Below are 17694 nucleotides of genomic sequence, written 5' to 3'. Positions count from 1 at the left end.
ACTATCTTGATTTGGCAAGATAATTCTCTATCATCCCACTTTTTCAATTGCTTTTGGAATGTCCTAGTTTTTGTCCCTTTCCCCCTTTTGTCTGTGGTTTATTTCATTTGCTATAAACTGTGTTCAAAGTGCAAAAGTAGGTACTTAGAGGGTTGTTGTATGTCTTTCGGGCTGTGTGGCCATGTTCCAGAAGTAATCTCTCCTGACGTTTTGTCCACATCTATGGCAGGCATCCTCAGAGGTTGTGAGGTATGGATAAACTAAGTAAGGAAAGGAAAGAATATATATCTGTGTAGAGTCCAGGGTGTGGCAAGAGTCCTTTGTCACTGGGAAGCCAGCATTAATGTTTCAGTTAATCACCCTAATTAGCATTGGAAAAGGTTTTTGTCTCTTGCCTGGGGGCATGGGTTTCAATGGCTTCTCTGTGTAGTCTGACATGATAGTTGTTGTACTCCACCACAGACATCAGAAGAGCTGCAAGGCCAAGAACAAACCATGAGAATCAAAACAAAGATCCACCCAGAGGAAAGGTGTTCTTACCATACATCAAGGGAACCACTGACCGCATAGGCAAACTGATGAAGAAGCACAACCTACAAACTATCTACAGACCCACAAAGAAAATCCAACAAATGCTACGGTCAGCGAAGGACAAGAGGGATCCCCTCTCCTCTGCAGGAGTCTACCGGATACCATGCAGCTGTGGACAAGTATACACAGGGACCACCAAACGCAGCGCCCAAACAAGAGTCAAAGAACATGAAAGGCACTGCAGACTAATTCAACTAGAGAAATCAGCCATAGTAGAGCACTTGATGAACCAACCTGGACACAGCATATTATTTGAGAACACAGAAATGCTGGACCACTCCAACAACTATCATGTCAGACTACACAGAGAAGCCATTGAAATCCACAAGCATGTGGACAACTTCAACAGAAAGGAAAAAACCATGAAAATGAACAAAATCTGGCTACCAGTATTACAAAACTCCAAAATCAAAACAGTAGATGGGAACCAACACAATGAAGGCTTGACTGAACAAAGGATGCCCCCAGGCAAGGGACAAAACATCTCCAATGCTAATTAGGGTGATTAACTGAAACATTAATGCTGGCTCCCAGTGACAAAGGACTCTTGCCACACCCTGGACTCTACACAGATATATATTCTTTCCTTTCCTTACTTAGTTTATCCATACCTCACAACCTCTGAGGATGCCTGCCATAGATGTGGGTGAAACTTCAGGAGAGAATACTTCTGGAACATGGCCACACAGCCCAAAAGACATACAACAACCCTGTGATCCCGGCCATGAAAGCCTTCGACAACACATAGGTACTTAGACTCGGGTATTTTGGCTTTTATTTAACTTTTAGGAATCACTGTGTTTAACTAATATTTTATACTGCCTATTGTTTAATTTGCCCGTTTTGTTTTAGCTTGTTTTGTTTTTATATTATCTGGTTTACTTTTACTTTGCATATATTATTCATTGTATTTATTTATGTTGTAAGCCACCCCGAGTCCTTTCGGGGAGTTGAGGCGGGGTATAAATAAAGTCCATTATTGTTTATTACAGGTTGCACGCCATTAGCTCAGTGTGGGAGAAGGGACACAATTCTGCCCTTCCCAGTAGCTTGGGGAAAAAGCAGACTTCTGCCGCCTGTCCTAGCGTAAGTATTTTTTCTTGTTAATAGCTTTTGTCATCTTGACTACATTCTGATGTTACTTGACAACATTTCCTGGTTTTTAATCTATCAAATGTTAGAGGATATGGGATCCATTCTCAGAATGATGAGGTAAATCTGAGAACATTCAGTTCACCTGGCAAACTTGTATATTTGCTAGGCTGAATTCTTTTTTCATAGAATCATAGAATCATAGAATAGTAGAGTTGGAAGAGACCACATGGGCCATCCAGTCCAACCCCCTGCTAAGAAGCAGGAAATCGCATTCAAAACACCCCCGACAGATGGCCATCCAGCCTCTGCTTAAAAGCCTCCAAAGAAGGAGCCTCCACCACGGCCCCGGGGAGAGAGTTCCACTTTCGAACAGCTCTCACAGTGAGGAAGTTCTTCCTGATGTTCAGGTGGAATCTCCTTTCCTGTAGTTTGAAGCTATTGTTCCGTGTCCTAGCCTGCAGGGCAGCAGAAAACAAGCTTGCTCCCTCCTCCCTATGACTTTCCTTCACGTATTTGTACATGGCTATCATGTCTCCTCTCAGCCTTCTCTTCTGCAGGCTAAACATGCCAAGCTCTTTAAGCCGCTCCTCATAGGGCTTGTTCTCCAGACCCTTAATCATTTTAGTCGCCCTCCTCTGGACGCTTTCCAGCTTGTCAACATCTCCCTTCAACTGTGGTGCCCAAAATTGCACACAGTATTCCAGGTGTGGTCTGACCAAGGCAGAATAGAGGGGGAGCATGACTTCCCTGGATCTAGACGCTATTCCCCTATTGATGCAGGCCAGAATCCCATTGGCTTTTTTAGCAGCCGCATCACATTGTTGGCTCATGTTTAACTTGTTGTCCACAAGGACTCCAAGGTCTTTTTCGCACACACTGCTGTCAAGCCAGGTGTCCCCCATTCTATATCTTTGATTTCCATTTTTTCTGCCGAAGTGAAGTATCTTGCATTTGTCCCTGTTGAACTTCATTTTGTTAGTTTTGGCCCATCTCTCTAGTCTGTCAAGATCGTTTTGAATTCTGCTCCTGTCTTCTGGAGTGTTAGCTATCCCTCCCAGTTTTGTGTCGTCTGCAAACTTGATGATCGTGCCTTCTAACCCTTCGTCTAAGTCGTTAATAAAGATGTTGAACAGAACCGGGCCCAGGACAGAGCCCTGCGGCACTCCACTTGTCACTTCTTTCCATGATGAAGACGACGCATTGGTGAGCATGCTTTGGGTTCGTTCGCTTAGCCAATTACAGATCCACCTAAGCGTAGTTTTGTCTAGCCCACATTTTACTAGTTTGTTTGCCAGAAGGTCGTGGGGGACTTTGTCGAAGGCCTTACTGAAATCCAGGTACACTACATCCACAGCATTCCCTGTATCGACCCAACTCGTAACTCTATCGAAAAAAGAGATCAGATTAGTCTGGCATGACTTGTTTTTGGTAAATCCGTGTTGACTATTAGCAATGACCGCATTTGTTTCTAAGTGTTCGCAGACCACTTCCTTAATGATCTTTTCCAGAATTTTGCCTGGAATTGATGTGAGGCTGACCGGACGGTAATTGTTTGGGTCATTCTTTTTTCCCTTCTTGAAGATAGGGACCACATTCGCCCTCCTCCAATCTGCTGGGACTTCTCCCGTTCTCCAAGAACTCTCGAAGATAATTGCCAGTGGTTCTGAAATAACTTCCGCTAGTTCCTTCAGTACTCTTGGATGTAGCTGATCTGGCCCTGGGGACTTGAATTCGTTTAGAGTGGCCAGGTCTTCCTGGACAACTTGTTTCCCTATTTGGGGTTGGATTTCCCCCAATCCTTCGTCCATTCCATGTTGCTGAGGTTGAAGATGGCTTTCTTTTTGTGAGAAGACCGAGGCAAAGAAGGCATTAAGTAGTTCTGCCTTTTCCCTGTCCCCTGTCGCCATCACCCCATCTTCTCCTTGCAATGGCCCTATCGCCTCCTTTTTCTTCCTTTTTCTACCAACGTAAGCAAAAAAGCCTTTTTTGTTATTTTTTATGTCCCTGGCAAGCCTGAGCTCATTTTGCGCTTTAGCCTTGCGAACCTTTTCCCTACAGGTGTTGGCTATACTTTGAATTCTTCTTTGGTGATTTCTCCCCTTTTCCACTTCTTGTGCATGTCACTTTTGAGCTTTAGCTCAGTTAGAAGTTCTTTCGACATCCATTCTGGCTTCTTTGCACTTGTCTTATTTTTCTTCTTTGTTGGCACTGTTTGCATTTGCGCCTTGAGTATTTCACTTTTGAAAAACTCCCATCCATCCTTAACTCCCTTGTTTTTTAATATCGGCGTCCATGGAATGCCGCTCAGTAATTCCTTCATTTTTTGGAAGTCAGCTCTCTTAAAGTCCAGAATGCGTGTTTGACTTGTCTTAGTTTCAGCATTCCTTTGTATTGCAAACTGCAGGAGCACATGGTCACTTGCCCCTAAGGATCCAACCACTTCAACTGTATTGATCAGGTCTTCCACATTTATTAAGATTAGATCAAGAGTTGCTGATCCCCTTGTTGCCTCTTCTACCTTCTGGACCATAAAATTATCTGCAAGGCAAGTGAGGAATTTGTTGGACTTTGTACTCTTGGCTGAGTTTGTTTTCCAGCAGATATCGGGATAATTGAAATCGCCCATGACTACTATATCTCTTCTTTGTGCCTGTTTGGTCAGCTGTTGACAGAAGGCTTCATCAAGTCCTTCATCCTGACTCGGAGGTCTGTAGTAGACACCCACGACAAGATCTTTTTGAGTCCCGGTTCCCTTGATTCTTATCCAGATGCTTTCAAGCTGGTTTCCCGGATTACAGTCTTGCATTTCTTCTGCAACTTAACTGTTTTTGACATATAAAGCTACTCCCCCTCCTCTCCCCTTTGTTCTATTTCTGGGAAAGAGGTTATAGCCCTCAATGGTTAAATTCCAGTAATGGGAGTCATCCCACCAGGTTTCGGTGATGCCTATGACATCGTATGTGTGGTGCTGTGCTAGGAGTTGGAGTTCGTCTTGCTTATTTCCCATGCTCTGAGCATTAGTGTAAAGACATGTAAGCCCCTGTGACCTCCCCTTGAGCTGTTTATTTGGGATTATTGTGCTCTCTGTACTTGGTCCTTGCTGTGTTTGTGCAGCCCTCCGTTTAGCCTTTTGGCGGTTCCCTGTGGTCATGGGTAATATAGTGTTCACCAGGCTGTTGTTCCCCTCACCCAGTGGATCTAGTTTAAAGTGCGCCTGATGAGGTTTGTGAGTCTGTGTGCAAAAAGATGTTTTCCTACTTGTGTGAGATGCACCCCATCGCTTGCCAGTAGTCCATCCTCTTGGAAGAGTAGACCATGGTCAAGGAAGCCAAAATGCTCCTCTTGACACCATTTTCTGAGCCAGTTATTGACCTGTACTATTTTTCCGGCCCTTGTAGAGCCGTGTCCTACAACGGGGAGGAGGGATGAAAAGATCACATGTACATTATACAGTTTTAGCTTTGTTCCCAGAGCTCGAAAATCATTTGTGATCTTTTGAAAAGTCATTGGTACCTACATGAATCAACATAAGGTGGGGAGGGTGATGGGGCTTTAGGAGCCTGCTGAGCCTCTGAATGATATGGTGTATTTTTGCCCCCGGGAGGCAGCATGTTTCTCGAGCCATCCCATCCGGTCTGGAAATGATGGCTTCCGTTCCTCTAAGGAGGGAGTCACCTACTACCAAGACCTGTTTCCTTTGAGGATTGACAGGGTCCCTTTTGTGCAAGACAGTGTGTATGTCCCCTGAAGAGTGTTCCTGTTGAAGTGAATCATGTAGGTGTAAAGTGTTGTCCTCCTCCTCAACATCCCCAGTGCATTCATCAATGACAATCCATTGAGATACATCGGAGAGCCCATTACTCTCCCAAGGATGTTCCTGTTGGTCCTGGTCTATGTTTTTGTTGACCAATTAAAACAGACTGGTTGAATCAAATGCAGCTGGTAAATCAATATTTAGGAAAATTACATTGATCACAAGGGAGATCCACTATGTTTCAGACCAACAATTGGATTTAGCTCACTGATTTCTGAAGTGGTTTATGAGGCCCAAAGGGAATGTAATATTGGGAATCACTCTGCTACCTCCCACAAAAATGATACTTTTGGAAGGTGAGGAAGACGCTTTGAAGGGCAATTTAGCAGAGTCAAAGCAGAGTTACATGCTATATATATGAAGTGAAGAAGGTGGTTCTTCCTTTGTTGGGATCCAAAGTTAATTTCCCCTGTCCTAACCATATTACAGTTCACAAACCAGATAAACCCAATGTATCTTTAAGCAATTTCTACATGATATAGGCAAATCATAACTACAATAGGCCAACAGAGTCTTTGCCTTAGACCAGGGGTGTCAAAAATATTTTCATCGAGGGCCACATCAGCTTTATGGTTGCCTTCAAAAGGCTGTTGAATTCATCAATGGAGAATCTGGGGATGCAGAGAGCCACCTATAATTTTTTTTTACATCATGGCCAGCATTCTTTAGCTTTTGCCCAGTTTGGGTCCCCAGATGTTACTGAACAACAACTTCCATCACTTTTGATTACCTGCCATGCAGACTGGGGATAATAGGAATTGCAACCCAACCCAATTGCAAGCACTTGTGGCTCTGATGTAGGGGAAAGGTTAAAGGCTATTTTAATGTTAGACATTATATCCACAAGCCTTGTATCTAATTTCAAATCCCATAATCCTGATTAAATGGAACAAAGTGCAACATTCCAGATATTACTGTATCACAGCTCTCTAAGTTCTAATGTGTCTAATGATGAGCAATACAGGAGTTCTAGTCCAGTATATGGAGACCCCTTCTACACTGCTATATAAAATCCAGATTATCTACTTTGAACTGGATTATATGGTAGTGTAGATTCATATAATCCAGTTCAAAGCAGCTAATGTGGATTGTTTTCTTTGATAGTCTGGATTATATGACAATGTAGAAGGGGCCAGAGGACAACATAAAAGGACATGGTGGGCCAGATTTGGCCCCTGGGCCTTGAATTTCACACATGTGCCTTAGACTTACCACTTGATGCCCTGGGTGTTTCCTAGAGAAACACCCTGGGAAACACTTATTTTACAAACACAAATCCATTAAACGCCTCCTTTTGTAAAATAAATACCTTTTAAAGGTGTCCAAATGAAAGAGTGGTGGGAAAGTGGCGACATCATGTGATAGGTCCAAGGCAAAGATGTCATTGTCCTGCTATAATTGTGACTTGCCTGCATCATGTGATGAATTCCAAGGTGTTGTAAAAACATTATAACATCACCTGGCCTTGTTTCATGACATCATCAAGTTTACTTCATGTCATTATCCAATTCTAACTCTTGATTCTAAGCCTTAGGGATGTTGGAAACCTGATAACCCTATTTGCTATGAAGATATGTGGATCAACAAGAGCAAAATATCTTCGTGATACCTATGTTTTTTTAAGTCTCAAATGCCTTCATCGAGCTCCATGGTCTAAGGAAGAATTGTTTTTCACTTGTTGATTATGATTAAAATGCAATAGTTTGAAATACCGAATTCAAGGCAAGGATTAATTTCAGTTCCCAGTTTAAGGCTAGATGCCAAACCTAGAGGAAATGAAATGATATTAAGTAAGATAATGTACTTAATTGTGTGGGGTTGTTTTCTTTACTAAAGAGTAATCATAGGATTATGCGATATGCAATTAGGAGACAGTACAGTCACTCACCACCAAAGGGAGGGACCATGGTATAATTATAGGTGTCTGTTCACACTGTTTTAAATCGCAAATGCACAAATTTTAAAAAGAAGCCCTTGCATGGGAATCTCAATATAATACAAAGCATGCAAATGTCCCATATCCAAAGGAGTGGTAATGTTGACAGAATCATGTGTGCTTCCCTCAAAACCCAAGCTCGGAAACACAATATCCTGGTGGAAGAAATGTTGATTTCTCTCAAATAGGATCACAAAAGAGTATGTGTCACCTCTGCTTCACTGTATCACATTTTGCTAAAACATCTTGTGACAAAATAAAAGGCTGGAGTTCAACAGTGGATAGCAAAGGGATAAAATTTGGGGGAAATGTTTAAATAACTATTCTGATTGAGATGTCACAGATTGTATATATTGTGTGTCTTATGGTTTCTCCAATAAAACATTGCTTTGATATGTTCTGTTTCATATGCAAAAATATCCTTGCTGATTTTGAATACTATGCATTTTTGGCCAGGGTGCTACTGTAGTTGCTACTGTGTGGATTTTAACTTTGAATTTTTTTAATACCATTGATATTTACTTCTGTTTTAATGTTTGTATATTTGTAGATTTTAGATTGAATTGAAATGCCATATAACACCAGTGCTGAAGCATTTGCATTAGCTTCCAACTGATTACCGTGGTTTATATAAGATGCTAGTTCTGACCTTTAAAATTCTTTACGGCCAGGGCCCATCGTGCCTTAGGGACCATCTCTCCTTCTCCCATCATCGGAGGTCACAACGACCATCCCAACGAGACTTACTTTATGTACCGGGTCCTAGAGAAGTGCACTTGGAAAGGACCAGACACAGAGCTTTTTCTATTTCTGCCCCTGCCTTATGGAATGCCTTGCCACCCTATATGAGAGCCATGCATGAGTTAGGGCCTTTTACCCTAGCACTTAAGACCTGGCTCTTTACTAGAGCTTTTAATCTATGTTAATTTTATCAATATTTGTATGTATGTATTTTTATCCTTTACAATTTAGCTTGTAAATCGCCTAGAGCATCTTGGATGGAGGGCGATTAATAAGTAATTAAATGATGATGATGAAATGCTTTTAATGTAAGCAGTTTTGAGTCTCCTTGTGGAGAGAAAAAGCAGGCTATAAATAAACATAATAATAATAATCATCATCATCATCATCATCATCATCATCATCATCATCCTGTCAGAAGCAAACTGTGGGGACAATCATAATGCATTTAAAAACACAAAAAGTCAAAAACTTCTTTCCACGCTTGCACGTTGTAGATTCCACTTTGTACCTCAATTCTTAAGATTAGCTCTGTAACTCGTGGTGCTAGAGTGCAGTGTTTCAGCGCTGTGTTCAGGAACATGAGAGAAGACTCCTTGCAGGATCGTAACACATCCGGGCATCCCCTGGGCAACGTCTTTGTAGATGGTTGATTCTCCCACACCAGAAGCGACTTGCAGTATGCAACCAACCAACCATAATAAAAAATACTGTACTATTATATCATGGGGCACCCATAAGAGGCAGTCCAGTCCATAGATTTATCCTCTTGGTGATGTGTAAGAAGAGATCCACTGATGGAAATCCTCTATATCTCACAGAATTCCCCAAACTTCCCCATGTACCTAATGGGATAGAGCTATTCTATGTCTGAAGAGTAACTACTACAGTCCTTTCTGGAGCTTGAAATGGTTTTGGGATTACTGTTAGCAGAAGCACTAGCCAGATAACTGGGAAGTTCTTGGGAGTTGTAGTCTACAAAAGAAACCTGGTTCGTTCATGGGGCAGGTCTCCGCATCAAAGTCTGCTTTGATGAGGAATTATTCCTCAATCATAACTGCAACTTTGTGCTTCATTAGTAACAGTCTGTATGGTTTATTCAGAAGTCCTTCTGTCAGAACAAGGATATTTCAGCATGAGCACCACTCCTTGTTGGTGTGAACCAGTCCATAGCCTAATCATGGAAACAATCAAGGTGTGCCATTTTTCTCCACCCTCCATTTCAATCGATTTCCATTATGTTTGCAGATAAGGTGAATGTGAAAACCCCAGGAAAGGAAAGCAAGTTGTAAATGTGGCCTTCATCAAAGACAAAGGTAATATTTATAGCCTCTTTGATCACCTTAACTATCAAGAACAAGATTATATCTACCTCCTGCACATAATAACACATCCTTGTGCCAAGTTCTTCTTTAACATGAGAATGATTTCATTGATTTCAGCAAGATGACTAACCAAGTTAAATAGTATCTGGCATGACTAAGGGTGAGAGTTCAGCCACAGCAATTCATCTGACCAAGCAAATGCCATTCCTGAAGGCAAGTTCTCCCCATTCTAGTAATAGTTATTGAGCTGATTTCAGCAAGTTGGTAAGTCTGTGCTCTTCAGTCCCAGAGTCACTTGAATGGAAGTAACTCCTTGAGCATAAGAGTTCTTGCTTTTGGATCCTGCTTTGTCCATTTTGAGGTTTCCAAAACAAAAGAATAAAGGCCCCATTCTATAAAACAGGTGTGGGAAGATTGTGGGTTTGTTTGCAGGATGTACTGAATGTACAGTGGAAATAGGAAATCATGGATAATAGCAAACCCTACTTTATGAAGAAATTAATGCCTTCCACCTGAAGTCATCCTAGAGGACCTAGAAAATTTCTAGAGAGGTATCCTCTCTAGGAATTTGCTAGGTTCTTTAACACAATTCTATGGAAATTTCCAGGAGAAGCATACCATAAAATTGTTTGGAGGGTGCAGAAAATTCCTAAAGAGAACATATTTTGTCAGATGAGGGTAGGGGAAACTTCAGGTACTTGTCCCCCAGGTATCAGAGTTGCACTGTTTCACTGAGCCATCAAGGGCCCTTCCACACAGCCATATAACCCAGAATATCAAGGCAGGTAATCCACAATATCATCTTTGAACAGGGTTATCTGAGTCCACACTGCCATATGGATTTTATACAGCTGTGTTGACGAGGCCCTAGACCAGGGGTGCAGCGATATTACCATAGACTGCACATGGACCACAGGATTCCCAACTAACCTTTATCCTACCCCTCCACCTCCAACTGTCACAAATCTCCAATATTGTGAATTGAAAAAGTCATTCAAAAATGCTTATGTGCAAAAGACAGCAGATATAGATTCACTGGATTTTGTTTATTCGCACAGAATGTCTCCCCTCTTTGATTCACAAGCCACATTGCCATGCAGGATGAGACATTTAAGGTTTTGTTCACAGATAAACTGTTGTCACTTGAAGACTCTCGCAACAAGTCAGTGAATGTGTCATCCCAGATAGAATTCCATATCACTTCACATTGTGTAAAGCAGAATGCTATCCAAGGACATTCAACTCAATGTCATCTAGTTCTGAGTTGTCAAGTAGTAAAACACCAGGTTGTGTGCATAGCTGTGTGAAATGAACTGGCCGTCAAAAAAATGAATCTCACTGTTAACAATGGTGAATCCCAACACATACTGAGTACAACATGATGAAATTCTAATGTTCTGCAGAATGAGGAAAATGGATTGGGGGAATCTTTGGTCCTGTTTTAAGATTGTAGGCCTAAGAAAGAATAATGATTTTGAAAGTATATGGAAAAAAATATCAAAGAAACATTAAGGAAAGAAAGGAACCAACCCCCACCATAATAACAACAACAACAACAACAACAACAACAACAACAACAACAACAACAACAACAAAACTTTAGTCTTATATCCTGCCCCATCTCCCTGAGGGGACTCGGGGCGGCTCACATGGGGACCAAGCCAAGCAATATACAACAAAATAACAACAATATAAAATGCAATCCAATCACAACAAATTAATACATAATTATAAAAACATAATTTTAAAAATGAGGTTCTGGTGGGATCATAAAGAAAAGGACTTCAGAGATGGAGAGCACAATGGGTAGCAAAAAAAAGATTCTAGGTCCAGTATGACTGCCTTATCTAAAGGATTCAATAGCCGTAGCGTCACTTCCCCATGCCCCCCCCCCAAACCAGAAGTGTTTGTGGGTCTTTCTAGGTCCTCCAGAGCGATTCTTCACTATATTCCCAGTGCAATTACAGTCAAAAGATAGGGTTCAATATTATGCACTGTTTCATATATCCATGGATGGTCTAGTAAATATTCCCCCGCAGATACAGAAATCATATCATACTCACTGATGGTCCTGTGAAGTAAGACTATTTACCTATTTAATTTACTGCTTTCTTAAAATTCATACACAGCCTTTTATAATAAATCCTCCCAAGGTTCAACAGAACGTAAATCAAAAATCATAATATAGAAATAAAAAGAACAATGACAAAATGAACAGATAGAGACATCTCTTGCCATCCCACTGAAAGCATAGGTCGATCTAAGGAGGATCCATGAGAGGGCCTTTTTGGTGGCTGCTCCCAGGCTGACAAGATGCAACCCTTTCTGCTCTTCTGTTAGCAAATGAAGGTCTTTCAAAAAGTAAGAACAGGCATTTGGCAATTAGCTGCTTGTGCGAAAATGTATTTTAATGTGATTTATAAATTGTTATTTTAAATTGTGGTGTTTTACAGGCAGTCCCCAAGTTACAAACATCCAACTTACAAATGACTCATAGTTAGGTATGGCGGTAAAGTGAGAGAAATCTACCTTTAGGAAGGGAAATCCACTCCTGAAAAAGTTATCATGGGGAAAAGTTGTTCCTATTGAAGCTTTATCACCAATCTTTTTTTCCACAACAATCCAAACTATTCAAAATCCAAATCTCACAGGGACAGAAAGTGAGGTGAAATCTTCTGCTCAGGGGCACAGAAACAAAACAAATACCTCTTCCCTATGCTATCCAAAGCTACAGTAAACAATGTGCATTTTTGGCAGGAGATACACTTTAAAATGTACCTTTTCCTATCCTATCCATACCTCACAACCTCTGAGGATGCCTGCCATAGATGTGGACGAAACGTCAGGAGAGAATACTTCTGGAACATGGCCACACAGCCCGAAAGACATACAACAACCCTTTTCCTATCTTGTTCACAACTTGAGGACTTTCTGTAATTGGATAACTTATTTGTTAAGCTTTTAGCTATCCTTTATTTTATTATGTGTTGTAAACTTCCTTGGATCCCATGTATGAAGAACAGTTGGATACAAGTTAAAGAAATAAATTAACATATATAGGCACAATGACTCCAGTGGAGCTATACTCATTCATAGGTCAGGGTAAGCAAGATGAGTCTCTTCATGTCTGGGGGAACACATTTTACCAGACTATTTTTCTGTGTGAAGCTTTCACTGGAATTTTAAAACAGCAAGCATTTGAGGGAAATCCTGACCACAAATTACTGGTCAGAACAAGTACATGATTTTCTGCCCTGGGACCTGTTCACTTCAGCAATGTACTTACATGCCTTCTTATTGAAGTACAGTTAGGTTTTCAGCCTATTTTTAAAAACGATAAATGCCTGTAATTAGGAACTAGACAAAGAGAAGCTATTTTGTTACATCTTTTAAAAAAAGAAGCTGCTTCCAGAAAACATGCAAACCTTCCCTTGGCCCATATCCATTTCATCATGATGTAATGCCAGGTTAAATATCAACCCAGCCATTCTCTGAAGAAATCGTTGACCCAATAGCATAAGGAATGTCTCAGACACAGACAATACAAAAGAGAGAGAGAGATGGGATAGGAAAACACTCCCTGAGTTTTATGCCTGCTGCTGGAGATCAGGGTTTGAATTCCCACTCAGCTATGGAAATCTACTGGGTGACCTTCGGCAAGTCAACTCTCCTGTCCTCAGAGTAAAACAATGACAAACCCCCCTCTGAATGAATCTGTCCAAGAAATCCAGTGATTTGGGGTTTCTATAAATTGAGAATAGCAAACACTCATGCAATATGTATTTGTTTATTACAGTTATATATATAACACCTTTCAGGATTCAACTTCCTCCCAGATGTGCATAACACAACGATAATATGGATCTAATACCATAAACAATACTGAAATGTAGCCAGTTCTATATCCATGGATTCTGCATCAATCTATGACTTGCAAATATTCCTCTCCAAGAATTTGAAAAAGCAAACCTTGATTTTCCTGTTGTATATAAGGGACACGATTTTACCATAATATTGTATATCATGGGACTTGAGCATCTGCGGATTTTGGTATCCATGGGGAGTCCTGGAACCAAACCACAAATGGACACTAAGAGCTCAAGCAGTTCGTTGCAATTGTTTCCATAGGGAAGCTCATGGTGAAAGGCTAACTGGGAGAAAAGAGGATAATGGATCAACAACAGGTTCCTATGGTGGTCCTTCATGGCTTCCTCTTACTTCTTTCTTCTAATCATCTATCAAATGAAGACACAGGTGACTCAGGGAAGCACAAGTGGAAAGCAAATACAACTCTCTCTCAAATTCTGTTTTTTACACTTTGTAATGTCAAGCAGAGCTTGAATTAATAATTGGGAAAAGACAGAGATTCGAGGGAATATTTAAAATAAAAAATTGCTCATTATGCGCTGGACCTCATATGTGCATCAGCACATCTGCGCATCTCTGAAGTGAATTTTAAAAACTTCTGCCATGTCCCACATCAGCCCTCTATCTTAACGTGCTTCAAATAACAGCTGTAAGGATAGCGAAGGAATATGTAGTGGAACTGACAGGTCGGTGTTTGGACTTCCTTTGAGGTCCTGCATTTTAAAAACCCACTTCTTTGTCCCACATTTTGGCACTGTCTGGAAGCGCCCTCAGATCACATGAGCTACTTTTGGGGAAGGAACACACAAACACACCTACACTTGCACTTAACTGTTTTATACTTGGTTTCTTAAAATACAAAAAGAAAGGGAAAAACCAGGGGCAGACCACCAAGCACTGACTGCCTCTTCTAGTTTGTATCCAATATTTCAGATTATTTTAACAATGGGCGTGTGTCTGGATTGCATAAAGAGATTAGCTGCCTTGCAATGTTTTGGATTACAGCATTTCACTCTCTATGACAAAGACAATATCGTGTTCCATCTGTAAATGTTTCAAGAGGGAGAGGAGAAGCCAGAGCAGATCAGCTGCTATTCTTTTAAAGGGCAGCTGAAGAGAGCATGTAAGATAAATGCAAATAAAAGATCAGGTGAAGTTGTTCAGCCAGTTTCCTGAAGTTCAGCAAAATGTTACTGAATTCAGGCTATCTGGTATTCTTCAGCCTTAAGAAAGTGAACCAAGCCAAGAGAGCCCAGTTAAATTAAAGAGCTTGTTCACAGGATAAAATATTGAGCTTGGGTCTATGAACCCCATCACACCAAACTTTATAATGCTATTTTTCCACTAAGTGCTATGACAACATCCTATGGAATTCCAGAATCTGCAGTTTAGGAAGACCATTTGCAATTCTCAGCCAGAAAATTAGGCCATACTAAACTGATGAATTTTTATTTTGGAGACAATGGTCTCATTTTGCTCCCCCTCTACATAGCTACACTCTACCCAACACCCATCTAAGATAGAGCATCCACTAGCCAAAAACAGCTAGCAGTAAACAATAAAAATACATAAAATAACCAACCATTTCCTGCTCTTTCAATCACACACCAAAGCTTCTGACAAGTAGGGTCAGCTCTGCTGGAAGAAGAGGGAAACCTCAAGTTAGTCCTCAGTATCTACAGATTCTGTATCCATGAATTCAACCATCTATAGCCTATATATATATACAGTAGAGTCTCACTTATCCAACATAAACGGGCCAGCAGAACGTTGGATAAGCGAATATGTTGGATAATGAGGAGAGATTAAGAAAAAGCCTATTAAACATCAAAATAGGTTATGATTTTACAAATTAAGCACCAAAACATCACGTTTTACAACAAATTTGACAGAAAAAGTAGTTCAATATGCAGTAAAGCTAAAAGGCGTTGGATAATCCAGAACATTGGATAAGCGAGTGTTGGATAAGTGAGACTCTACATACATACATATATATATATATATATATATATATATATATATATATATATATATATATATAAAAAACAAATCTTAATTTTTCCATTTTGCATAAGGGATATTATTTTACTATGCCACTATATATAATAGGACTTAAGCATCCACTGTATACATAGGGGTCTTGGTATCAAACCCCAGTGGATATTAAGTGCCCACTGTACAACATTTTATACAGATTCCACTTGTATGAGCTTAAAGACCCAAGGGAGAGAAAAACTATGTTCTTTTCTCTAGTACAGTGAGAACGAAACAAACTCTACTTCCATCAGATCACAAATTGGTTTAGCAGTAAAAGATAAAAGAATATGTCAGTACCTTGAAGGCATTAGATCCCCTCTAATGTGGGAGACAAAGCACATCAGGCCTGGTTAGTACTTGGTTGGGAGACTGACAATGAATACCTTTAAGCTATATTTCAGAGAGATACAATGGCAAATAATTTTTGAACATTCCATGCCTAAGAAAACCCTGTGAAATTCATGAGATTGCCATAAAACGACAGGTGACGGCTCCCGTTGAAGAGGGGCCTTAGTATATGTGCATTCATTAACTTTCTATACTGACAGCACCATTATCTTTTGAGCTCTACTCCTTTGACACAGAACTAGACATTTTAGTTAATCAAAAACTCATCAGCATATCTGTACCATTGTTTCCTCTTGGACTGCACCCTACAGCTGATTGGCTTTTTGTACAGACCAATCCCCAGTCGCCAGCCTTCCCGTCATGGAAATCCCAGCCTGTAGGCTGTGACGTAGAAGGGACCTCCAGCCAACCCCGGCATTGCTCCTGGCCAGCCTCATTTTCAGCCAATCTGGGGAGGGAGTGGGAAGTCTGAATAGTTGTCAGAACTGTATAAGATGTCTTGCATTTCTCAGTATGTTTATGATACTGAGAAGCAAATTTCTTGTACTTGCATCCTTTTCAGCTGAATTGTAATAAACCTTTGTGGCTTGTCTTCAATCTGATGAATTTGTTTCTTTGTCCTGGCCAATCTGGTTCAGCGTGCACTACTGGTTTAACATACACTTGCCGGACATGGACTCTTTAACTGCTGTCCTAGCTGAAATCACTATATTGTTACATTTACTGATATCTCGCTTTTATCTCTTGACTTGGCTGGATCTACACTGCTATACAGTGCAGTTCGAATCTGCATTGTATACTCAGTGTAGAGACTCATATAAAACTATGTAGCAAAATTTGGGGAAAAAACCTGTTCCTGATTTTAAAGTGTTATTTCCTGTTTAACTGTGTGGTACTTACTTTGAAAGTAGTTGTTATACTCCAGAAACTTCATTTTTGTGGCTGCCACAGACTATGCTGAATAGGTTGAGACTCAATGAAATATTCATTTTAAAAAACTATAGCACCGATGATGGAAGAATGGATTGTTCCACTTGCTGAGCTGACTCAAATGGACAAATGAATGTGGCTTCTAAAGTATGCCAGATGAAGACTTTCTGAAGGCTGGAAAAATGCATAGATATTGCAAGAAAGACAAACTCTAATGATGTAATTAAGCTGTTGTTATAGTTTTTACCAACTTTAGTGAGATTACGTATTAGATGTGTGTTGGTGGAATAATCTTTTTCTTTCTATCTATCTTTTTTCCCGTTGGCTCTCCTATTTTTAGAATGTATATTATTTTGCTGGTGTTAAATTTCTTATCTATACACATAATAAAAGTGAAAAATGTGTATGTCTATATGTAGAAGAGGCGTCCACTTGCACAGACAGACTCCCGCCTTCACAAACAGCTATAGTTCCCATAGAGCAGGAGACACCAATGGCCCTTCTTCTATGTTCACTATAACATGCAGGTTATAGTGAACACCATGAACATGAAGCCCAAACCCTGCCAGTGTCCTCCACAAACACTATTCTGCCCTCCACCCAAGTGAAGGCTTTTATGCAGGAACAATTTCCTCCTAGATGTTCTGTTTTTCCTCCAGAATGGACATCCCAGAGTTCCATAATTTGCATGACCCCTCCCACTGCCTCTCCCTTAACCCTTTCCTACCCTTTCCTATGGCACACAGTTAGCAGATAAATTGATCAGCAACTGAACAAGAGATTGGGGAGAATTCACCATGACTTACAGGAGTTGTACTTGACCTACATCCAGAGAGCACTGTTAACCCAACCAAGGCTGGATCTGGACCAAACTTGCCACAGATAATGGGACTTCCAGTACCTTCGCTGATACTGTGACCCCCACCGACAGCCTGAGAAACGGTGACCCCCACCAACAATGGACTGGGACCAAACTGGGCACAGACAAGCCTCATGAGCAACTGAACATA

General features: G+C 40.7%; 1 protein-coding gene across 1 annotated transcript in view; it reads left to right on the top strand.

Annotated features, from left to right (window-relative positions):
• Positions 1-10013, top strand: part of tyrp1 (tyrosinase related protein 1) — a 44331-nt gene extending 34318 nt beyond the window's left edge. The window contains exon 8 of the mRNA XM_062971932.1: positions 9426-10013. Coding sequence (XP_062828002.1) covers positions 9426-9469 — 44 coding nt within the window. The 3' untranslated portion in view covers positions 9470-10013. The remainder of the gene's footprint in view (positions 1-9425) is intronic.
• The last annotated feature ends 7681 nt before the right edge of the window (positions 10014-17694 follow it).

This window comes from Anolis carolinensis, chromosome 2 (genome assembly GCF_035594765.1).
Source record: "Anolis carolinensis isolate JA03-04 chromosome 2, rAnoCar3.1.pri, whole genome shotgun sequence".
Lineage (NCBI taxonomy): Eukaryota > Metazoa > Chordata > Lepidosauria > Squamata > Dactyloidae > Anolis > Anolis carolinensis.
Note: the sequence above shows the minus strand (reverse complement) of the source record. Positions and strands in the feature narration are given on the sequence as shown.